Here is a 25,583-nt window from a genome sequence, read left to right as displayed (position 1 = left end):
TAATTAGCTCTAAATAGCTGGACTGCTTTATTTATCCCAGGGAAATTCACAAAGTATATATATCCTGTGTGCTGCTTTACTTTTGTGAATTTCCCTCAGGGATAACTAAGGTGATCTACCTAGATATAAGGTATAGTATAGTTTATATAAAATGTATCGTTATAATGTCATTTGTTAAGAAACCATTTTAGCTACATTAAATAAACATTATGATATATTGCCAACTGGCTTTATCTCTGGCATATCTTAAACATAACTATTTCTCAGTGCTCGTTTTTGAGTTTGACATCATACATGTCACAGCAAACATTTCTGCTTTCACACCAAAGATAGCGATAAATATAGACGGCTGACCTTTCCTCTGTGCCATGCAATTGATGGCTCTGTATTTTTGGAGATGAAGAAGGAATCACAACCTCGCTGCCTCTCTGTTTGGGACTCAGGCGTCTGCGCAGCCGCTGCATCTCCTCCTCGTACAGAAGACGTTGGCGCTCCAGAGCCGAACGCTTCTCCTCCTCGTGCCTACGCTCAAGTGCCTGAACAACAGACTGCATCGGGTCTGAGAAAGACATGGAGAGTCAAATTATATGTCTCAAAACATCCAGTCTTTATTATTAGTGTCACTTCTTTATCTCCCACCGTTCCTGCCCAGGCCCTTCAACATGACCTCGGCTTGTGCGTATTCATAGTTGAGGCTGGTTTCGCTCGACCCATGGCTCATTTGGTCCAGATCCACATCTAGTTGCTCCACGCTTAGAGCTTTCTTCACTCCTTCTTCACCCTCAGCACACGAACGAGGCTTTGGCAAGCTGATCCTGAAAGATGGAGGATGAAAAATCTTCCATATTCTGACTGGAACTATAGTGTAATCTCATTCAACAATTTTTGATGAGTAGATTTCATTGTACAAAATATATTTAAACCTGAAAAAGTGGTTGTTTCCCCAGAGGATGCGGTCACCGTGGTGCAGCTGGGCTGGTGCCGAGACTGGGGAGCCGTTCACACAGGTACTACGGAAACGCACACACGTCCGTGGGACACCATATAAACTTTACACACCGTATTAATAATACATCGGCAAAAGCGGCAAATGGTTGTGATATGGGGTACGAGTTTAAATCTCGGAAGGAAGCAATGATATGAAGAGCTTAATGGAGTGTATAGATGGAAGCATGCGAGTACCGTGCATTCCTCCTTGGTGTGATTATCACCCCTGAGACTGGTGTGATGTCAATCACACAATGCTCTGGCTGAATGGCCATGCCACACAACTGGATGTCCTGAGAGTCGGCTGAGCCTATTAATGTGTGATCCTTGATGGATACACACAAACACAGACAAATATCCAGACAGACAGAAAGACACAGATACATTAGGCCATGGGATTGGTTGATTGAAAGAAGCTGCACAGATTTACCCAAATAAAAAAGAAATCAGACACCAAACACAACCTAGTACCATCTTAAAACACCTTCAGATATTCACTTTAATAGCTTAGCTTATAAGACCCATACCAGCTGTTCAAGCTAATCCACAGAGACCGGTCTAAATTATTCAGTTTCCACAGCAGGAGTTCATGTGATCTGAATACTATATCTGACAAAGAACTTCTGAACTTGTAAAAACATTCAAAGTAACAAAAGTCACTGTATAGTTTTTCCTGCATATGTTTTACTAACCCACTATCTAACTATCACCTATTGGTTTGGTGCAAACATGTGATTCCTCTACATTCCAAGCAAATGATCCTTGACATCATGTTATGCTGAACAATTTCCATTAACCCATTCAGTGTATCCAGAATAACTGCTCACTTTTAAATAGTAGACGAGTAGCTCGTTGAGAGCGGGATCTGCGTTGAGGTTCACCAGAAATGACTTATCCTCCACCATCCTGATACCTGAACATTGGAGAGAGATTCCTAAACTCTCCAACTGCTTTTGTCTCTCCTGTGAAAGAGAGAGAGAGAGAAAGAGAGATCACATTGCTGCCCCCTGACTGTCATGATGCAGTATGTGGTTCTGTCCGTGTTCTACCTGTGCGATCTCCTCGGTTTTCCTAAGCTTCTCCTCCCACGTGATCATCCTCTCCTGGATCAGCTTCTCTGACTCCTCCAGCCTATCCTTCAGTTCCTGGGCTTTCATTGACTGATAAAGCACAAACACACTAAACATCCATGCACAGAATATAAGCATTCACAGATCCACCAATGACCATGAGAATTACTTCAGCTTGTGTGAGCTGCTCTCGGAGTTTCTCCACTTCCTCCCTAAGCTCACGGATGATCCTGGCATTGGGGTCCTCGTTGATCACAGCGTGGTTGACGATGCTCTTGGCCCGATCTGCGTAGCGCAACGTCGAAAGTGTCTCGTCGTAGTTATCGGCAGACGGACTCACCGTTGCTATCATGGCTGTGCGACTGTTTCCTCCCAGGCTATCCTAAAAACGGGGGGTGGGGGTCCCCAAATCAGGCATTTGCTTGTAAATAATTAGTCCCTGTTCCATAACAGCTGACCATCACAAAGAAAAAACACTTGGGTTGCAGTAAATCTAACTGGAATCCAAAATATTCAATATGTACTTCACGTTTCCAACACTGTGATAGAAGAGTATCTGCGAAAGTGAAAGGGAACGTTTATAGGACTGTGGTGAGACCTGCTGTATGGTTTAGAGACAGTGGCATTGAGTAAAAGACAGGAGGTGGAGCTGGAGGTAGCAGAGCTGAAGATGTTGAGGTTTTCATTGTGAGTGACGACGATGGACAGGATTAGAAATGAGTTTATTAGAGGGACAGCGCATGTAGATGTGGTGAGGGAAGACATGCAGGTAGTTGGTTTGAAAGAGGCAGATGTAGAGGACAGAGTAGCATGGAGACGGATGATCCGCTGTGGCGACCCCTAATCCTGTTTTTTATATCATCTACTTATTTGTTAAAGTGATAAAATAATGACAATGTTTTCTTTCTCCTATTAAGAACAAGTGCTGATAAGTAATGTAGAAGTTATTTCATAACATGACTACCTGCAGAAATTCTTCAGAACTTCTTCATAGCATTGAGTGCACATGTCCAAACTATCCACTCATTCTGTAGAAGCAGAGATGAATGGGAGTGTAAACGAGGGTGATATGTACCTTCAGTAGCCATGTGAGAACAGAGTCTCTGTAGGGCACAAATTTATTCTGGCATTTTCCAGTTCCCTGATCAGCCAGGGCTGAGATCACCAGACCCAGAGTGGTGAGAGATCTAGAAAAAGACACATTCATATCCACACAACAATGAATCATCACTCAGTGTCATCCCTGAGGGAGCAATGCATATAGATCCGGTGGAATAGGTTTTTTTCCATCAACTAATGCAAACATCATTGGTCCCGAACCTGTATGGGTTTAAAATACTCACAGTCACATTTCTATTCTGTCATTGGACAAATGTGTTACTGATTTTGTTCAATCGCTTTATGAAAACTGGGTTTTTACCACTGCTACTCATTAAACTATTTATATACACACTGGTTATATTTAATTACTGTAGACAAACATCAGCAATTTCACCTTACAAGAATAGGAATTTCCAAATTCCAATAGAATTTCATACTGTTAAAAAACAAACAAAAAAACCCCCATTGACTTATTTATTAGTTAATTAATTGCTGTCAATATGATGATTATTATTATTTATTTATTTTTATAAATAGAGAAAATTATCTAGAAAAGGCAGTGCTAAAGTTTTTGGAGTCAAATCATTTAATAGGAAAAAAAATCCCATTTTATTTAGTATTTTTACTTTAGATGTATATGTATTATTTTTACTTTGTATATATGTACTTTGTTTTTAGGTTTTGATTTCTAAATATATTTTAATGATACATTTATATAACTAAATATATTTCTGATTATTTCGATGTTTCTTCTTACGTAGATGCTATGTTCGTTTAAAACAGGATTTTGTTTCATTTAATTTTCATATATTACCAGTATTGTTCACATTTTAAAAACATTTCCTTCTTGGAGTGATTTCTACCTCTAGCACTATAAAAAAACTTTCTTTTCGGCTTCTCCCGTTAGGGGTCGCCACAGCGGATCCTCCGCACGTTTGATTTGGCACATGTTTTACGCTGGATGCCCTTCCTAACGCAACCCTCCCCAATTTATCCGGGCTTGGGACCGGCACTAAGAGTGGCTGGGGATGGTTCCCTGACCGGGAATCGAACCCGGGTCGCAGCCGTGGGAGCGCTGCATCTTAACCACTAGACCACCAGGGGACCCTACCTCTAGCACTATAAACGTGTTTAAAAAGACAATACAGTCATTTTAATGCGGATTTGTCTATTAAACCTTAATACCAGTTCATTTGTCAGTTCCTTCTTTATGGATTTATTCCCCCAAACACAAATAAATTCATTCAGGACTGACTTGTTGATGTTGCTGCCCTCTTTGAGTCGCTCTCCAGAGGCTCCGGTTTTAATCGCTCGCTCACTGCCGGCGAGATCCACCAGACTCAACTTGCTCACCTTCTCTCCACTCGTCTGAACACAAAGACAAAAGAAGGGGAAAAAACTACAGTACACAAACCACAGTGAGACGATGTGATGATGTGTGTGTGTCAGTGTGCATCTCTCACCCCAGACTGCAGGTCTCGCATAGTGTGTGTAAGGATGACGTTGAAGACGGCATGTGAGCGGCTGCTCTCCTCGTTCATGTTGGTGGCAGCCACCGTGCGTGACTTGTTCCCCTCTGACATCAGAGACTCAATGTCCTGAAAATGACAGCAATAGATTAACTCAAATAACTCGTACTTCATAACTGAGTGCTGAGCCTACAGGAAATAGTTACGAGTTACCTTGTAACTGGTCACAGCCAGACGCGACAGACCGTCAACGTAAGGGCCCAAAACCTTGTGCTCCCTCACTCGCAACACCTGAGAAGTCCTGAGTAAAAAGGAAAAATATTAATAAAAAAATACAAATGTGTAATGTATGTAATTTAGCTTGTTGAAAACAATTCATTTAGTCAAAACCAGAGAATTAAAAATGAATAATTAGATCGAGAGAGAGAGAGAAAGAGAGATATGAATAAATAAAATCAGGTGGACCTTCTTCAATAAATCATTAGGGCACAACACACTACATGTGTATAGCAAGGGTTGCCAGGTCTACAGGAAAAAAAAGAAATCCGCCTAGAAAAAGTAAAATTTCAAGACCCTACACACACATGATTATGATTCCCAAATCCATTATCATATAGGCCCAAGTTAAAAAACTAATAGATCATTTATATACATTTAAAGTATTAAAATTATATATATATATTTAATATAAAAGTCAATGTTTTTTTTAAAAAACATAAATAATAGAAGTTTTACATTCAATGTGAAACATGCAATAGAAGAAACATTTATTATACCAATATTGTATACTTCACTGAGTATTTTTATTATTCCACATGGCTGCCCATAATCATCAGCTTTGTACATGAAAGATTACAGTCTACCATATTCTTCAGAATGATTTCCAGCCTTAATCCATGTGGACTGATAATCTGGAGAACATGTGCTGCATTTAAAACTAATACTCTTTTATTATTCTTTAATATTTTTTATTCTTTACAGAGGAAAGACAGGGACTTTGCATTCGATCACCATCACTGCACACCTCAACATGGTTTATCTGTAATAAATGGACATTCGGTGCCACCCAGATGAGGGTGGGTTCCCTCTAGAGCCTGGTATCTCTCAAGGTCTCTTCCTTATGCCATATCAGATAGTTTTCTTTTCCACAGTCGCCAGGGGCTCGTTCATCAGGGACAAACTTAGAGAACAATCTTATCCATTTTTATCACCACATTATCTGTGTAAAGCTGCTTTGAGACAATGTTCATTGTTAAAAGCGCTATACAAATAAAAATAAATTAAATTGCATTAAAGCTCAAGCGATGTTCTGTTTATGGTTGATTTCCAGGAACGAGTTAAACGTGTGAATATTTGTGAAGCTCATCTGTTGTTGGGAATGCCACTGTTTAGCTGCGACTCTGTGACTTGCTGCGATTAATGGTGTGCCACTGAATATTAAATGCATCAGGTTGATCTGTGGGCGTGTCGACTCACCCTTTGTAATCGAGCAGATCTCGGACTTTCTCGTTGTAAATCTCCATGAAGGAGACCTCGACGGTAAAGCTCTCTCCTTCTCTCTGCTCACGGATGGTGCGTTCGAACAGAGCGCTGCAGAGACGAGGGATCAGTCCGGGCTGTTTGTCTGAACCCATCATGGTGTAGGACTTCCCTGAACCTGAAAATATACTATGGCATTTATATTTACATTCACGCCATTCGGCGGATGCACTTAAACTCCAAATGCTGCAGAACCACAATGTGATTCTAAAATCGAAATCCTTCCATTAGTTGTGCGAGTTTTACCATTTCAAAAAATGCTTAGAAACTACACTCCAAGATTTAGCAAGTGAATATATTATACTATTAAATATTTCCTTTTAGTGGGATTTTCATTCAAGCTCAAAAATGTTCTAACTGGCAGGTCATTTTTGCTTCTTTTCAGAAATAAATGCTTTAAACAAGCATCATGTTTCCCAATAGCACAATACATTTTTGAATCTTTATTCTAAATGAACTGCGCACAAACAAGACCCTTAACTTTCTCCAGGGGTCCTGTAACATAATCTGATCCTGCATTCACTCGACAGGTGACAAAATAAAGTCAGTTTGCTAAAAATTTTATTTATTGCAAAATTGGAATAGTACATACTAGATAAATCTGACTATATATTATATAGTTGCTAAGATGAAATATTTTAACGATTCAAAAGAAATCTATACACGTACCTGTTTGACCATAAGCGAGAATGCAGGCGTTGTAACCTTGGAACGCGTTATCCAACAGATTCTCTCCCAAACACTGAAACACAACGCTCTGACCTAGAAATCAACAAAACAACCAGGTGTACACTATAAAATCTTTCAAATGCCATTCATCATTATTACTTCATGCTGGTCAGGGTCACAGAGGCTCTAAAGCACAAGAACACTGTATAAGGAAAAGCCAATACAGGGCCATTTCATTAAAGGACATCATGCGCACACATTCACATTCTCGTTCACACCGATTCTGTTCACCTACTCCTACTAGCATGTTTTCAAGAGTTTGGGAGGAAAACGGAGATCCCGGACAAATGAAGTGAAACAAGTCACGAGTATGTTTCAGGAGCCGATGTTCTTGTCAATAAAACAAGAAACTGCTTGCTGTCCTCATCCTATTAATGGGAAGAGCTTTTTTTTTTTTAAATCTTACTTCTGTGAAATGTTTGTCATAAACCCTCACTGTGTGTGTGTGTGTGTGTGTGTGTGTGTGTGTGTGTGTGTGTGTGTGTGTGTGTGTGTGTGTGTGTGTTTTTAGGGTGGAAGTCAAAACAACGGACCTGCAAACTTGTCAGTCTGTGTGTCATCCATAGACCAGAAGCAGTAATCATATGCAAACACCTGAGGGAAAAAAAAAAACAAACAAAAAAAAAGAATTATTATAAAGCAATTGTTTCAGACAATTGTCACAGCAACAAATTATCAAAAGTCTTTTATCTTTAAGAGACACGTGCACAATTCTTTTTGTTTATATGTAACAAACTAAGTAATTTAAGAGTATGAAGATTTTCATTGACCAAACGAAAATACAGTATAAATGTACAGATGTTGAATAACAGCTTTACGCTCTTGGCATCTGGACAGTTCAAACATTCAACTAATATACTTTGCCATGCCTCTTGGCAACCTGCCAAAGGTGTTATTCGCTGAACAACTTCATGCCTGAAGATCATCCAATTCATCCCAATGCAGTTCAATAGGATTTAGGAAAACTGAACTCGACACTGTGTTTAACATCGTTGTGCATGAAATCGATAAACATTACATGCTCAACTTGGAAACCAGATGGACATGTTTTGGACTCTGGCATGCAGTCTGTAGAGGTCATGTTTAATCCTCAAGATGTCTGCAAGATTTGCAGGCAAGCATGTGAACCTTTGCGCACAGTCGTACATCAGGTATAAAAACTGGCCTCAAGAGCTGAAATGATACCATGCTGCAATACAGAAAAACTAATCTGGATGATCAACTTGGTAAAACATGAAATATTGAGGGACATGAAGTTTAGTTTGGGTTTACAGATTATAAAGTCGCACTAGTTTCCAGAACAACATCGGTATGTCTGCGTGATATCGCTGGAGGAATTAATACGGCCTTCAGCACATTGTTATTTCAAATAGTTTCAGTCGATTTCGTTACTTGTTTGCTACAGTAGTGTGATGGAATTTTTTTTTGCTGATGAACCAAATATTACATTTCAGCTAATGACAGACAAGTGGATATGAATGTTAATTGTTGCACAATATGGACATAAATACTGGGACACCTGGCCTTTTCCCCCCCAGCATTAAACGTGTTTCCGTTAACGCAATCTTGGAGGCACAGAATTGTACAGAATTGTTTAGGAGACCCAAACCTGTTCCAGCATGTGAGCAAAGTGAGCTCCATGAAGATATCATTTATATCATGGGTTAGGTGGCCTTGAGTGGTCTGCTATAGAACTCTGACCTTAACCCCTTTGGGATGAATTGGAAGATGCACCCCAGGCCTCCTCCCCCTGCATCAGAACCTAAACTCTAACACTCTTGAGGCTGAAAGAGCACAAATCTCCAGAACCACACTCCGAAATCTAGTGGGAACATCTTCCCAGAGGAATGGAGAAGGTTATTCGAACAGTAAATGGGGACTAAATGTGGACTGGGAGATTTAAAAAGCATATACAAATATGTTTGGGGTGTCGTTAAACATTTGTGCATATAGTGTAGCTTAATCATATACAGTACAACGCATAAATTAATTAAGACTTTAGTCCATATCAGTATTTGTGCATCAAACTTTTCCAGATCTTCTCCTCAATATAACACCAGACAAATCCACACAAATGATTGATTAGGGGGTCTTACCTTGGGCTGACTCCTGAAAGAGATCAAAGAGATACAATGTCATTAGAATGAACAAATTATGAAATCATGAAACAACATTAACAACAAAAAAAACAATTAAAGCAGTGAAGAAAAAAAAAAAAATAATAATGTTCATTGCACTATACAGCTTTAACTCAACAGTAATTGGAAAAAACATCCACCTCATTCTGCTTTTCTGCATAAAAAGTCAATATTTGAGATTGAGCTTTAAGTAAACATTACACAGAGAGAGACTACTGACACAATGCAAGACACACAGTTGCTGTTGTGTTTTAAAGAAGAAGAAAAAAACCCTTTTTTGTCACATAAACGAATGGAGAACAGCTATGGGCAAATCAACAACAAAGTCAGGAGACACGGTCTTTAAATTGAGGAACATTTCACAATTGACAAAGACACGGCTTATACGCAGTTTGGTCTTTTCTGTGGTAAGGTACGGATAGGAAACCTGGACCACGAAGAAACAAGACTGAAGATGAATCGACGCCTTCGACATGTGGTGCTGGAGAAGAATGTTGTCAACATGACTTGCCTACATTGGACACATCATACTAAGAGAGCGATCACCGGAGAAGGGCATCATGGTTGGAAGAACAGAAGGAATAAGGCGAAAAAGAAAGACCAGCAACACTATGGCATGATACAATTACAGACTTAAGATAACTAGACTTGCACATGATCTTCCTATAGATTGTTCATCCTTTAAGACGGCATGGCTCGGGATCGAGCCGAAAGCCGATAATAACAACAACGTTGCAGAACGCAGAAAAGCAGAGCACAGGGTCAATGATGTTATGGCACCTCTGGAGCTTATGGGCCTTGCTCATTCTCCAACAGCATGGCTGTGCAGGGTTTTGAACCCTCAGCCTTCTGATTCTTATGCAGTGACTCAAGGAAATTGAACCTGCTCTTTTGGGGGGGGGGGGGGGGTCTGTTTCAGGGTCATCTATAATAGCTTTTTCTGTTAATTCTGTAAACCTGCTTTGAGACAATGTTGTGAAAAGCGCTATTGAAATAAACTTGACTTGAAACCCAAAGGCTCCCTTCACTTTCACTTCACAGAGGCGATATCAGGTATCAGTGAGCATTAAACCGCACAGAGCTTTCGTGTAATCGAATATCACTAATGATATAAACAATGCAGATATACGCAAAGGCTACATATTTTTACTCTCTGTTACTCCTTTCTCCTACATAAATAACTTGGGGCTGAGAGAGCTGGATGTTATAAAGAACATTCCACAAATAGCTGGCACATATTCAGTTGAATTTCAAGCCCAAGCCGACTTGCAGAAAGCTGTTTGTTGGCCAGCGAGCATTAACTGGCACTGCTCATTTGTAATTAGGTTCTATTCACATTTTTACTAGATAAAAGTGGAAAAATCCGTCATGGTCAGTGGCACTAGAGCGTTTCATACGTCATGCCACATGTTGACTTTCTGATCATACCTTGTACCTCTCCTTTAGGCAGACTGACGGTACACACCCCTGTTCGTGTTTAAGCTTGTAAGACCTGTTTGGAGCTACAGTAGCATGCAAGTCTGTGCAGAGGGACAGGAATGAATGCGAAAAAACCCGAATTACCACTGTTTTGAGTCTGGACAGGATGGGGAAAAAAAAACTACTACACAGATGATAAGAAAATGTTAATAACGTTGGGGTTTTACAATAAAAGAAACATGTACAATGCGTACTAAAAGACAAGCAAAGGCAGGCCTGAGGTGAGGAGACACACCCTCTGTGAACAGGATTAGAACAGCGGGAAAAACAGAAGTGAGTGAAAATGGGGTGAAGAAGCAGGTCTATAAACTTCCATACCCATCTAACTGACCTGCATTTAATATACTACTACTATTAATAATAACAGCTAAAGTGATTCATTCTAATGAGTCGAACACTGAATCGAAACGGATACGACTTTGAACTTTTTACCCGAGACAAAACTAATTTACTCAGAACTAACCAGAAGAAGTGATTTTGCAAAAATTCCTCCTGGCAAAAATGATCCTCCTTCATTAATTATGGTTATATATAACTCCTGACGCTCCTTTTCCTAGTAAGCAGTCACGCCTTAGCATTTCCCAGGCGGTCTAGAAAGATAGAGACGCACACAAAAACAGCCTCGTAATGAATGTATCGCATTAGGCTGACGAGTGACAAATGAACTGCTGTGGACGGATAAAAGATCCAACAGCGATCCGATTCGAACAATCCGGTCATTGTCGTGACACACGGTGCAGCTGCACGACTCAAATATCCACCGAGGACTGGCGTCTATCATTATTCCTAGACGAGAGGCGTGTGTATGCATTCAGTGTGCGATCCAGTACTTTCAAATTGGAGCTTTAAACTAAATTAGCGGTCAGTTTTTTAGTCTTTGGACATTTCTCTTCAGTAATTGCTAAATCGCATAACATGAGAGAGAATTTCATTCATATCACCACTAACTGTTTTGAAGCCCATTAATTATGCGATATCGCACAAGCAGGAGGAATCGCAGTCGGGCGAATATGCGGTATATACGCAGGGCCGTGTTTAAGGCTGCTCGTATAACAGCTCGAATAACGAGAAAGTAATATCGAGTGAGTGACGTGTGTGTGTGTCTGTGTTTGCTTGTTTATTTTATTTTTTTTATGCAATGTCAGCATTTCCATGGTAAGAGCGAGGTGGGGATGATGAGATGTTATGGCATTTTACATGGTTTTGATTACGGCAGAGTTCAGTGATCATATGGAGTCCTTCAATTTAACGTTCCGTAAGTATTCGAGTGGTGAGACATTTTGCAAGATTCCTACATGTGCACCTTTGGAGTAAAAAAGCTGTCTTTTAGATTGTACTGCAGTCTATTGATGTGTTTTTTGCTCGTGTTTGTTTTACAGTGATGAGGGGTTCTTCTCCGTTTACATCTACACTATGTGACAAAAGTATTGGGACACCTCACCTTTTTTACTACATGTGGTTCTTCTCCAAAATGTTACCACAACGCTGAAGGGACACAATTGTGATGCGGACAAAATTATGTGTTCGCTTGAACTTGAGGAAACCCAAACCTGTTCTAGCATGGCAATGTCTCCAAACATGGCAATGTTTGGAGAGGAAGATCTTATGTGTGCTGCTATATCTAAACCCTACTGGACATCATTGGGATATAGCAGACCACTCAAGATCTCAAGATGTCCACGAGCACACTCCAAAATCTAGTGGAACATCTTCCCAGAAGAGTGGAGGGAATTATGAGCAAATTGGGACTAAATGTGGAATGTGATCCTCAAAAAGCACATATACTTATGACCAGGTGTCTGCAAACTTTCTGGCAATATAGTATCTGATCTGGTCGTGTATGGATTCAAAATGCAGGGTGAGAAATTGGTTTATAGTTGGGTTAATTTTGTGTGTCTTTATATGTCACATATACATTACATCACCTTCGAAGTGGAGGTGAGAAGTACAGGACTCTGGCACAATACAACCATTTTGCACTTCGACATGATTTCAGACACAATGTGAATAAATATTCTGGTCCTTCAACTGAAACAATTCCCAGAAAATCTATGTTGTATGTTGCCACACAATGCACAGATCAGGACTGACAAGTTATAGAAGCCACACCTCCCTCACTGGGACCGACAAATCAGAGGCCATACCTTCTTTATTTGAACCATAAATTACAGAGGCCACACCTCCTTCACAGGGACTGACAAGTCAGAGGGCACTGGACCACACCATACACAGACACTGACTGAACTGAAATGTAATATTCCTATAACTCACACAGAGTACAGTACCCTGTTTCTACAAGAATAAGTGTTGAAAACTGTCCAATAAAGCACGCATTTTCTTCTCTTTGAGTATCCTAAGTAACACTCGACCTTGCATTGACCTTTCACTCGTTGCTAGGACATCTGAGGGCTGAGCGCTGTGGAATTCAGGCGAGTATGGGGAGGAGAAACACCAAATACCAGACAACATGGAAGCAAGAGAAACACACACAGCTATATAATGAGCCAAATATTTTGGTGTCCTGTGAGTGGGAATAAATTACGCCTCCGTAGACGAACCTTGTTTTTTCTCATGCTTATTCACAAAGCTCTACAGGACGAAATAACATGCCTTGATACCCCTCTGATAAACCACATGAATGTATAAACATAACATTACTGTGCACAACAGTAGTGTTTTATATAGTAACACGTGGAAAAGGGATTTATGTTAAATTATTATGCAAATTCTATGAGTTCCGAAGAAGGAGATCATCATAAATCTTTATCCTCCGATTTATGATGCACCTCATTTAGAAGCTCTGGCAGGTCATGTGGGATCGCTTAAAATGTCTACTCTTGTACAGTACATCATCTCGGGTGTAATTTGCTTTGGATATAGGCGCTCGCCAGTTAAATAAAAAAAAAATGAAATGTTTCGACAGAAGGGTGTCGTGAAAGCTCTTACCGGCTGTCCCCTTTTCCGAGGTTGCTGCCCGTTGGATGCAGCACGGTCTGATTTCCCTGCATCTCGACCACACATTTCGTCTTTAGATCCCTCTCTGTGTTAAAAACAAACCCACAGCGTACCCACATTTAAAATGAGTAGGGATAACGAACCGCCATAGTGCACATATGTGGAAAGCAGACTATTAAGATCCTGATATTAATAATAACAGTAATATTAAGATATTAATCCTGCAATATTAAATCCTGCAACCATTTATGATTTGCTTTTAGCTTTGGGACAATGTATTAATTCTTCTTCCTAACACTATGACGCTCCTAGAGCTGAATCACAGATAAAATTATAGATTCTGTCCATAAAGACGTAACACTCTTACCTCTCCTGTTGAGTGGTCGGACCCGAACGGCCACCTTGACATTGGACTCGCACACTGGGGGGTCCTCCATGATCCCAGGTCACAGTCACATGAACAATGAGTGCTGTGGATGTAGTGCATTCAATCAGGACACTAGATATAACTGTATTTAACGCTGCATGGGTTAATTCAACAATCTGTATTAGTTCAATAGGGCCTGATGAACTAAATGAAGAAGTTACAGAGGGTACGAGTTAATTTAACACTGTATGGGGGTAGTTACACAGGGTACGAGTTAATTTAACACTGTATGGGGGTAGTTACACAGGGTACGAGTTATTTTAACACTGTATGGGGGTAGTTACACAGGGTACGAGTTATTTTAACACTGTATGGGGGTAGTTACACAGGGTACGAGTTATTTTAACACTGTATGGGGGTAGTTACACAGGGTACGAGTTATTTTAACACTGTATGGGGGTAGTTACACAGGGTACGAGTTATTTTAACACTGTATGGGGGTAGTTACACAGGGTACGAGTTATTTTAACACTGTATGGGGGTAGTTACACAGGGTATGAGTTATTTTAACACTGTATGGGGGTAGTTACAGAGGGTACGAGTTAATTTAACACTGTATGGGGGTAGTTACACAGGGTACGAGTTATTTTAACACTGTATGGGGGTAGTTACACAGGGTACGAGTTATTTTAACACTGTATGGGGGTAGTTACAGAGGGTACGAGTTAATTTAACACTGTATGGGGGTAGTTACACAGGGTACGAGTTAATTTAACACTGTATGGGGGTAGTTTCACAGGGTACGAGTTAATTTAACACTGTATGGGGGTAGTTACAGAGGGTACGAGTTATTTTAACACTGTATGGGGGTAGTTACACAGGGTACGAGTTAATTTAACACTGTATGGGGGTAGTTACACAGGGTACGAGTTAATTTAACACTGTATGGGGGTAGTTACACAGGGTACGAGTTAATTTAACACTGTATGGGGGTAGTTACACAGGGTACGAGTTAATTTAACACTGTATGGGGGTAGTTACACAGGGTACGAGTTAATTTAACACTGTATGGGGGTAGTTACACAGGGTACGAGTTAATTTAACACTGTATGGGGGTAGTTACACAGGGTACGAGTTAATTTAACACTGTATGGGGGTAGTTACACAGGGTACGAGTTATTTTAACACTGTATGGGGGTAGTTACACAGGGTACGAGTTATTTTAACACTGTATGGGGGTAGTTACACAGGGTACGAGTTATTTTAACACTGTATGGGGGTAGTTACACAGGGTACGAGTTATTTTAACACTGTATGGGGGTAGTTACACAGGGTACGAGTTATTTTAACACTGTATGAGGGTAGTTACACAGGGTACGAGTTAATTTAACACTGTATGGGGGTAGTTACACAGGGTACGAGTTAATTTAACACTGTATGGGGGTAGTTACACAGGGTACGAGTTAATTTAACACTGTATGGGGGTAGTTACACAGGGTACGAGTTAATTTAACACTGTATGGGGGTAGTTACACAGGGTACGAGTTAATTTAACACTGTATGGGGGTAGTTACACAGGGTACGAGTTAATTTAACACTGTATAGGGGTAGTTACACAGGGTACGAGTTATTTTAACACTGTATGGGGGTAGTTACACAGGGTACGAGTTATTTTAACACTGTATGGGGGTAGTTACACAGGGTACGAGTTATTTTAACACTGTATAGGGGTAGTTACACAGGGTACGAGTTATTTTAACACTGTATGGGGGTAGTTACACAGGGTACGAGTTAATTTAACACTGTATGGGGGTAGTTACACAGGGTATGAGTTAATTTAACACTGTATGGGGGTAGTTACACAGGGTATGAGTTAATTTAACACTGTATGGGGGTAGTTACACAGGGTATGAGTTATTTTAACACTGTATGGGGGTAGTTACACAGGGTATGAGTTATTTTAACACTGTATGGGGGTAGTTACACAGGGTACGAGTTATTTTAACACTGTATGGGGGTAGTTACACAGGGTACGAGTTATTTTAACACTGTATAGGGGTAGTTACACAGGGTACGAGTTATTTTAACACTGTATAGGGGTAGTTACACAGGGTACGAGTTATTTTAACACTGTATGGGGGTAGTTACACAGGGTACGAGTTATTTTAACACTGTATAGGGGTAGTTACACAGGGTATGAGTTATTTTAACACTGTATGGGGGTAGTTACACAGGGTATGAGTTAATTTAACACTGTATGGGGGTAGTTACACAGGGTATGAGTTAATTTACAACACAACAGCATATAGAGAAGTGTCACTTTTAGACCATATGGTAAAATAAACACACTGAGGGTTAATTCCAGTCTGTAAGAATAAACCTGAGGAAGACTGAACCCTGCAGTCCTGCTTCAACACTTTTCCACACAGACAACACAAAAGGTGAACTTTTGCACGACACACTGGAGTGATGAGACAGAGAGAGGACACAGTGCAGTTACCGGGGAGTGAAGGAAGTGTCCTCGCCTGTTGATGCGGAGTTTCTCGCTCCTGTTCACGGGATCCGAGGAAAGTTTATAAACACATGACTTGAGCTGCTGCTCCGTTCGGCGTGTATCCAAGTCAGAGGCAAACAACACAAACTCCACTTTCTTTGGAAAAATCACATGTATCACGGTTATGTCACGCTCGAGAATGTCCACCTGTTCATTTCCGCTTTGTCGCCATTTTACATTTTAACCTGGAAAATCCGGATTCCGGTGAACAGGTGCGAGTGGCTCGATCCTCTTACAGAACAGGGTCATCATCATCATCATCATCATCATCATCTCACACGCACATATATGTGCATATACTTAAACGTTTCAACTATTCCTTTTTTGTGTGCATTTATCCTTTATTGTTTTTTCATTTTAATACAAAATATTTCCCTGTTCTTCAGCCATTTTCAAGTTTATCCCCTATTAACTATTTAAAAAAGTGGCGTATTACTTATGCTCATCTTTTTTTTTTCTTTTCTAAAGAAAAACATCACATTTGCCCTGCAATAATCTAAACTTCCCCCCAAATCCCATTAGGCGTCAAACTAATTCTCTTTATCCTGTTTCAAGTGGGTGGAGATTTTTTTTATCGCAGTATTCCGCCTGACCTGCAGGTGGCGCTTTCAAAACCAGGCGCAGAGACAACCGAAGAAGAACTAACCCCCCCCCCCCCCCCCCAGCTAAACCATTAGAGATCCTATCAATCTATATAATATATAAAGTACATTCTGATTAGTGCGAATTGATCACAACAGTTATCAGACATGAAATTGGTGAGTTGAAAAAATATATTTATTGAACACCTCTCGAACGTTTATGTGAGGTTAAAATAGTTCGAGCATGCTTTTTTATAAGGCTAACAAAGCTAAATGCAAAGGCCGTGTCTCAAATGTCTGAATATGCACTATGTATGCTCACTAGATATGGTGTATATAGGCAGGCTGCTACCCTCTACATAGGGGACTAGGCGATTGTGGAGAACAATTTGGGACGCAAAGCAATTTGCGCGTCCTTTTTTAAAAACAATATAAGGATTGATATTAACTTTGTAATTAGTTTTACTATGAAATAGTAGTTCCGGCTTTTTCTGGTTATATGTTCATATTGTTTCCATAAATAAATAATGTAAAGGTTTTTTTTGTTCTATATTAAACTTTTATTTATGTCACTGTCACAAAGCAGATGTACAGAAAATCCGGATATAGATTTTGATTTATGCCCAGACTTGTTAGAGATTGTGTTTTTTTTCTGGACATGCATATAATCTCTTCTAAATTTAATGATTTGTATTATTCTAGTATTGTTTGTCTGGTCATCCAACGTTGCCTTGCAATGTCCTCAAGTTTAAATGCACCACCATCATGCTGGACTGTGGGCTGGACACCAGCTCAGCTCTGTGCTTCCTCCCACTGCCTCTGGTGCACAGGTCAGTTACACTGTTTACATTCACATTTATGGCTTTTTTTGCTTATCCAAAGCGGCTTATTATTACCTTATTTATACAGCGGAGGAGTTGAAGGTTAAGGGCCTTACTCAGGGGTCCAGATGTGGCAGCTTGGTATTGCTGGGATTTGAATTCAAGATATTCTGATTAGAAGTCTAACATGGATGTGTGATACCACGCAATACCTTTTTATTTTCGATTCAAACTTTCCTCAGCCTTCTCATGAAATAGAGACGCTGCTGGGCTTTTTTGGTGATGGAGCTGGTGTTGAGTGACCAGGTGAGGTTATCCACCCGATAAACACCAAGGAATTTGGTGCTCTTGACGATCTCCACTGAGGATCCATCGATGATCAGTGGAGAATGGTTGCTCTGTGCTCTCCTGAAGTCAACAACAATCTCTTTCGTTTTGTCAACGTTCAGAGACAGGTTGTTGGCTCCACACAAGGCTGTTAGCCGTTGCACCTCCTCTCTGTATGCTGACTCATCGTTCTTGCTGATGAGACCCATCACGGTCATGTTATCCGCGAACTTGACGATATGATTCGATCTGTGCATTGCTACACAGTCATAAGTCAGCAGAGTGAACAGCAGTGGACTGAGCACACAGCCCTGAGGTGCCCCAGTGCTCAGTGTGGTGGTGCTGGAGATGCTGTTTTCGATCTGGACTCACTGAGGTCTCCCAGTCAGGAAGTCCAGGATCCAGTTACAGCGGGAGGTGTTCAGGATCGGTAGGCTCAACTTCTCAATCAGGTGCTGAGGGATGATTGTGTTGAAGGAAGAGCATTCGCCCGTCCTTGTTGTCTAGGTGGGTAAGGGCCAAATAAAGGGTCGTGGAGATGTCATCGTCCGTAGAGCGATTTGGACTTTACCATCGGGTCCAGTGAGGGTGGAAGCTGGGTCTTGAGGTCCCTCTTGAGCTTCACTTCACTTCAGCTGTGGTTAGACAGAGCACCTGGTCACTGGGAGGAGGGGTGGTCTTCCTCACCGCCTTGTTGTTCTACACCTCGAACCAGACATAGAATTCGTTCAGCAGCTGTGACTGCCCCTGAGTCTGAGTAAGGCTTCAATCCTCAACTGCTCAGCTGTAGAAATAATATTTCAAAGTCATAAATGCAAGTCGCTGTGGATCAGGGCGTCTGCCAAATGCCAAAAATTTAAATGAGTCTTCCTGCTCAGACACCCTTAACAAAGTTTCTCAGCTCTTTAGAAATTTCTGCACAGGTTTAGATTTCCAGAAGTTTCTCTCATTAAAAATCTTGCATTTAAAGAACTGGACTGATCTAGAACCTTAGTGACAGGGTTGTTTTTAAAGTGAGTTCCTGATCTGATCTGCTGTATATTAAGCAAGTAAATGTTATTACAGAAAGTATGGAGTACTATAAATTGCCAACAATTAATAATGCGGCAATAATTGTGTATAATTTATCAATAAATCCAATTTCTCAACTGGTTACATAAGTATTTATGGATCTATGGCAATTTTTTCAAACCCATTCCTGTTGTTTTATAGTAATGATAAACTAGTCATGAAAACACATTTTTAAGATAATAAGTATATTCCATTAAGTCTATCAAAGGAGTTAACGATTCGTTTTTCTGCCATCTTTCAGTCCAAGACTGTCCAGACTCCCAGGATGGGTCTCCAAGGATGGAACAGTGAACCTTGAGAAAGTGAGCATATTATCATGATTTCTAAATGATTGCTGTTACACATGCAGTAAAATCTGTATTGAATATAAGACTGTACATACTGCACGCTCGGCATGTTTTATTTGCTCTGTGTTGGAAGGAGTTAAAGGAGTGCGCCGGTCGTGTGTTTGTGGACTCCGAGCCAGAGTTTTGTCTTCCTGAGGTACGTGACAAGCCTGTTGGATAATAGTAATGTAACCAATATGTATTAGTGACAGTAATAATCATTAGGAACTGTGTAATTATTATCTCAATTCTTCTCTCGGATCTGCATTTGAACAAAGTCCAACATTTGTAATAAGTCAAAAGATAACACTAAGCACATATTACCGCATTTCCCCTGAAAGTAAGGCTAAATATAAAATATTATTCAGACAAAGTTCCTCACGAGTCATAAATAAACATTTTATAGTTCTGTTTTTAAAGCTCCTGTCAGGACTTTTCTTTCAGTTTGATTTCACCATGAGGTATGAGATGTTTGGTGCAGTTAACATTTGTTTATATGCAACAAACTAAGTGTAAAAACACACAAGAATTAGACACTGAATGACTGGGAAAAGGTTCTGTGGATTGATGAGCCCAATTAGACAGAAGAACTTGTGTAAGTCATCGAACAGGAGAGATGATGTTAGACAACTGCCTCACACCCTCAAGCAAACTTGTCCAGTCACTGCACCACAAGGCCAGAAAGAAATATCCAACTAGTGAAGAAAATCTTCATAGTTTTACAAGAGGAATGGCAAAGTATTTCTACTGAAAGTTTAAAGAAACAAACTGTCCAGATTGCAAGAGTGTGCAAGAGAGGATTTTTCAATTAAAATAAAGTTGAACTGTTTTACGTCTTCTGTACCAAGAAGACTGTACCTTCTGGACTCTGGATCGGAAGGTCATAGGTTCAAATCCCAGCACCACCAAACTGCTACTGCTGGGCTCTTGAGCAAGGCCCTTAATCCTCAACTGCTCATTCGTAAGTCGTTGTGGATAAGGGTGTCTGCTAAATGCCATTAATATAAATGTAGTGCCTCCATACTTGCATAGTTTCCCCTCACTTCCAACTTATTAGAATGCACATACACCTAAATGCATCATTAATGTTCAGTACGCCTGTGCCCACCATAGCCTCAAATTTATCTTTATGGCAGACAGGAGTGGGGCCGATATGTGCTTCTTCTGATGAAGTCAGTCCATCTTAAAGTTGCACATGCTGAGAGGCTTTTCTGCTCACCATGGTTGCAAAGAGTGGTGAAAACCTAAAAAAAAGGCCATGGGAGATAAGCAGGTTCTGATATACTCAAAAGTTTACAGTCAAAATCACTGAAATTACTTTTTTTTCCCCCTGCCTTGCATTTTGATGTTTAATTTACACAGTTCTTAACCTGTGCCAGATGTGCAGTTGTGTTGCTGCTACACAATTGGCTGATTGGCAGAAGAAGCAGGTGTTTTTTTCCATGTAAAACTAATATGGTTTTAAGCTCAATATTTGAACATCGATAGAACGCTCTTACGTGAAGATTTAAAGGTTGAAAGGTTTGGTATTTTCTTCCCTCCAGAGAGAGCTGCTGGACCTGTCGACTATCGACGTCATCCTGATTTCTAACTATCACTGCATGATGGCTCTGCCCTACATCACCGAGCGCACCAGCTTCTCAGGCACCGTTTACGCCACCGAGCCCACCTTCCAGATCGGCAGGTAGCTTGCATCTCAATTACAGCCCGTTGTAAATAAACAACTTGGATACGATTGTGATTTCTGACCAACTGCTCAACATGGAAACCTTGGGGTTGTCACCATGAAGTCAGGCTTTCCAGATGTTTCCTGGACTGAAATATGATGAGACAGGATATCCTGCTTTCTTGTGTACACCATGTACACCCAATTCCTCTGTTTAAACAATGAGGGTGTATCATTTGCAGTTGTCTTTAACCTGAGAGAGCAAACATGGAGACAAATGGATATAACATAAAGTTCTTGAAACTTATCAATAAAAACCCAATCCAATATTAAACAGATCAGAAGAAATCAAATTCATCCACCAATCAGTAGATAAAAAAAAACAATCTAAAGGTTTAGTTAGAAGTGGCAAATTTGAAGACTTATTACAGTTAAATCTAAATACAACTACAGTGTCATTACATTTCACATCAAACTTGCAAGCTGACATTCCATTATCTCTGTCGTACTGAAAAACAGTAACTGTGCCAAGAAATTGTTTTAGACAGCAACTTATCTTTTAAAAATCACATCAATCAAGTTACAAAAACAGCCTTCTTTCACCTTAGAAATATTTCTAAGCTAAGAAATATGTTATCTATATCTGATGCAGAGAAGCTCGTCCATGCGTTTATGACCTCTAGAATAGACTACTGTAATGCATTACTAGGTGGATGTCCTGCATCATTAATAAACAAGCTTCAGTTAGTTCAGAATGCCGCAGCAAGAGTTCTTACTAGGTCAAGAAAATACGATCATATAACCCCAATCTTATCGTCCCTACATTGGCTTCCTATTAAGTTTCGAATAGACTACAAACTACTGCTACTCACTTATAAAGCACTAAATGGTTTGGCTCCCATGTATCTATCCAGTCTCTTAACACGCTACAATCCGTCACGCTCCCTGAGATCTCAAAACTCTGGGCTTCTAGTAGTTCCTAGAATAGCAAAGTCCACTAAAGGCGGTAGAGCATTTTCACATTTAGCTCCTAAACTCTGGAATAGTCTTCCTGACAGTGTTCGGGGTTCAGATACACTCTCCCAGTTTAAGTGTAGATTAAAAACATATCTTTTTAGCAAAGCCTACACATAACACACATCACACACATCACATCACAACCTTGTGCTCCAGAACATCTGATCACATGCACATTATCAACTTGTGCTGTTAATATCATGAACAGCAGCTACGCTAATTCCTCTCCACTGCTTCTCTTTCTCTCCCCATCCCGAGGCTTCCTGAGGTTTGGCCAGCTCCAGTCACGTCCCACCTCGTGAAGATTATGGACCTATGGATGATCATGGAGAAGTAGATGCCGAGTGTTTAAAGGCCCTGGCATGGAGAAGCTGATGCTGGATCTATGATGATCACAAATTGTTCTGTATTGTTGAAAGATTTATGACCAAACTTTTGATGTCACCCATATGAGGATGGGTTCCCCTTTGAGTCTGGTTCCTCTCAAGGTTTCTTCCTCATATCATCTAAGGGAGTTTTTCCTTGCCACTGTCGCCACGGCTGCTCATCAGGGACAAACGCACACCATTCACCTTCACTGTTGTTTTCTGTAAAGCTGCTTTGAGACAATGTCTGTTGTGAAAAGCGCTATACAAATAAACTTGACTTGACTTGACTTGACTATTTCCATTTGCAAGAAAAGCTGGGGGGAAAAAATTCTATTTGAAAGCAACCTAAAACTCTGCACTCTATAGTATTAACCTGATAAATATACGAAATCTTATTAACCTTTGAAAGTTGCTGCTTAAATTCATTTCTGGTTTTTCTTGGTGACAGACTGCTGATGGAGGAGCTGGTTAACTTCATGGAAAGAGTTCCAAAGGCTCAGACTGCCACTTGCTGGAAGAACAAGGAAATACAAAGGTATAAAATCTGTTTGAAAAAAAAAAACAAGATTAAGTTTAACTGTATATAACACTTTAACCCATTAAAGTTATGTCTAGAGTATCAAATTGCTTGTTTTTAATGCCTAATGAATTATTAAAAATGCTCTATGACATCTCTGCACATTTACCCGCATGAGAAATATCAGCATTTATAAATATGCATGATGATGAAACCTCAAAACCCCCCCCAACCCGTTTACTCTTGCTGCATTAAATCGATGCCGTGTTGTGCCGTGTGCGCGCTTTTAGGATGCTGCCTGGGCCTTTGAAGGACGCAGTGGAGGTGTGGTCGTGGAAGAAGTGCTATAGCATGCAGGAAGTGAACTCTGCTCTCAGTAAAGTGCAGCTGGTGGGCTACTCGCAGAAAGTGGTACGCCACTGCATCCATCACACACCGATTCGCTTTCACTGCACCTGCTCAGCATCGAATCTTTCAGATGTACTTTCATCTTCTAGTAACCGTCTGGTTTTTTGGACATTTGTTGACAGTAGGGACGGACAATTCGGTTACATTTTATTTGAATGCCGATTTTAACGATGGGCATTCAAAGAATTAAACAGTTACGAAATATACCTTTTAAATGTCTAAATCAGTCCATATAAGTTTATCTCTTCTATGTTTATCCCTAATGAGTAAGTCAATGGAGACAGCATGGAATTATCTGAGGAAGAAACCTTGAGAGGAACCAGACTCAAAAGGGAATCAGATTCTCATCTGATTGACAACGAATGTCCTTTCATTACAGTTCCATCATTGGTTGACTCGAATGCAAAAACTGTTCATGACAACTGTAGTCCTGAACTGTTACAGCAGATTATTGATAATAATAAGGGTGGCAGGGTGGGTGTCGGGATGAATCAGGCAGGTTTGGAAAGAAAGAGACAGGATTATATGTATCTCAGGAGCATGTTTAACTCGATAGGATGGGCTGTGGGAGTCTCTTACTGGGAGAGAGTAAAGCTTGCATTATTAGGTATCTGTATAGATAATAGATAAGGACACTGCAGTATGACCAGGGTACAAGTAAGGACTCCAGCAAGACCTATGCTATGACAAGCTATGACAGACAGAAAGCAGCCTGGACAAGGTGAAATTGGTCACATCAATTTATTTATTACAATACACAGTAAATTTAACTTTGGTCTGGCAACAGTACCAGCACTTTGCATCAGACTGCATAACGAGGCAGTCGTTGCTAAATTTGGTCTCATTGCAAGCAGTGTTACTGACAGAATTTCACCAATTCCTTATACATTATAACATTATGACCAGAGTAAAATACTTCGTTACTGTACTTAAGTAGATTTTTCTGGCACCAGTACTTCATTCATTAAATTTTTTACATAAATATCTGTACTTTCTACTTCTTACATTTTAAAAACAGGCTCGTAATTTTAGTTTGAATCTGTGACATGATCGATATTTTTCCGTCTCATTTCGTGCTGTTTTCAGCCCGTCAACCTGTTTCTTGGTATTTCTTGTTTCTTGCCACCAAGGCATCATTTCCTGGCTCTTACACACCACAGATGCAGACTAGTTTACAAAGTGAACAACAAGCAAGGCAGAGGGCAACAAGGAGTTCGGGGTTAACGTGGATGAGACAGAGGGAGTCAGTGATGTAAACATGACTGAGAACAGAGACATTCCTGATCACATGATCATCATCATCTTTTCTATGCTTGTGTTCTATATGGTGGATGTTCAGCCTGAATACATCATTAAATAACAACATTTTAAATTATTTTTTATTAATATACAGTAAGGAAAATAAGTATTTGAACACCCTGCTATTTTGCAAGTTCTCCCACTTAGAAATCATGGAGGGGTCTGAAATTGTCATCGTAGGTGCATGTCAACTGTGAGAGACATAATCTAAAAAAAAATTATCCTGAAATCACAATGTATGATTTTTTAACTATTTATTTGTATGATACAGCTGCAAATAAGTATATGAACACCTGAGAAAGTCAATGTTAATATTTGGTACAGTAGCCTTTGTTTGCAATTACAGAGGTCAAACTTGTGGAATTATGACCCAAAAGTTCTATTTTGGTCTCATCTGACCACATGACTTTCTCCCATGACTCCTCTGGATCATCCAAATGGTCATTGGCAAACTTAAGACGTGCCTGGACATGTGCTGGTTTAAGCAGGGGAACCTTCCGTGCCATGCATGATTTCAAACCATGACGTCTTAGTGTATTACCAACAGTAACCTTGGAAACGGTGGTCCCAGCTCTTTTCAGGTCATTGACCAGCTCCTCCCGTGTAGTTCTGGGCTGATTTCTCACCTTCCTTAGGATCATTGAGACCCCACGAGGTGAGATCTTGCATGGAGCCCCAGTCCGAGGGAGATTGACAATCGTGTTTAGCTTCTTCCATTTTCTAATGATTGCTCCATCAGTGGACCTTTTTTCACCAAGCTGCTTGGCAATTTCCCCGTAGCCCTTTCCAGCCTT

At 40.3% G+C, this 25,583-nt stretch overlaps 2 protein-coding genes across 5 annotated transcripts in view; one reads left to right on the top strand and one right to left on the bottom strand.

Annotated features, from left to right (window-relative positions):
• Positions 1-16,935, bottom strand: part of kif13bb (kinesin family member 13Bb) — a 37,481-nt gene extending 20,546 nt beyond the window's left edge. For 2 of the 4 annotated variants that reach the window (XM_083562188.1, XM_083562189.1), the window contains exons 1-18: positions 16,335-16,888; positions 13,835-13,937; positions 13,459-13,552; positions 8,992-9,004; positions 7,429-7,489; positions 6,836-6,928; positions 6,104-6,284; positions 4,841-4,928; positions 4,622-4,756; positions 4,414-4,526; positions 3,133-3,244; positions 2,227-2,439; positions 2,037-2,147; positions 1,815-1,949; positions 1,183-1,313; positions 924-1,010; positions 640-815; positions 355-559 (exon numbers count right to left, since the gene is read on the bottom strand). In XM_083562188.1, coding sequence (XP_083418314.1) covers positions 355-559; positions 640-815; positions 924-1,010; positions 1,183-1,313; positions 1,815-1,949; positions 2,037-2,147; positions 2,227-2,439; positions 3,133-3,244; positions 4,414-4,526; positions 4,622-4,756; positions 4,841-4,928; positions 6,104-6,284; positions 6,836-6,928; positions 7,429-7,489; positions 8,992-9,004; positions 13,459-13,552; positions 13,835-13,904 — 2,018 coding nt within the window. In that variant the 5' untranslated portion in view covers positions 13,905-13,937; positions 16,335-16,888. Of the gene's footprint in view, positions 1-354; positions 560-639; positions 816-923; positions 1,011-1,182; positions 1,314-1,814; positions 1,950-2,036; positions 2,148-2,226; positions 2,440-3,132; positions 3,245-4,413; positions 4,527-4,621; positions 4,757-4,840; positions 4,929-6,103; positions 6,285-6,835; positions 6,929-7,428; positions 7,490-8,991; positions 9,005-13,452; positions 13,553-13,834; positions 13,938-16,334 lie in introns of all 4 variants that reach the window. The other 2 variants (XM_083562191.1, XM_083562190.1) reach the window with 2 other exon arrangements.
• A 62-nt stretch (positions 16,936-16,997) lies between these two features.
• The window catches only part of ints9 (integrator complex subunit 9), a 28,472-nt gene continuing 19,886 nt past the window's right edge, over positions 16,998-25,583 (top strand). Inside the window, exons 1-7 of the mRNA XM_083562289.1 lie at positions 16,998-17,146; positions 17,672-17,799; positions 19,430-19,490; positions 19,609-19,671; positions 21,059-21,198; positions 23,014-23,100; positions 23,373-23,493. Coding sequence (XP_083418415.1) covers positions 17,138-17,146; positions 17,672-17,799; positions 19,430-19,490; positions 19,609-19,671; positions 21,059-21,198; positions 23,014-23,100; positions 23,373-23,493 — 609 coding nt within the window. The 5' untranslated portion in view covers positions 16,998-17,137. The remainder of the gene's footprint in view (positions 17,147-17,671; positions 17,800-19,429; positions 19,491-19,608; positions 19,672-21,058; positions 21,199-23,013; positions 23,101-23,372; positions 23,494-25,583) is intronic.

This window comes from Silurus aristotelis, assembly GCF_946808225.1.
Source record: "Silurus aristotelis genome assembly, chromosome: 15".
NCBI classification, from domain to species: Eukaryota; Metazoa; Chordata; class Actinopteri; order Siluriformes; family Siluridae; genus Silurus; species Silurus aristotelis.
The sequence above is the reverse complement of the archived record's forward strand: the minus strand, read 5'-3'. Positions and strand labels throughout refer to the sequence as shown.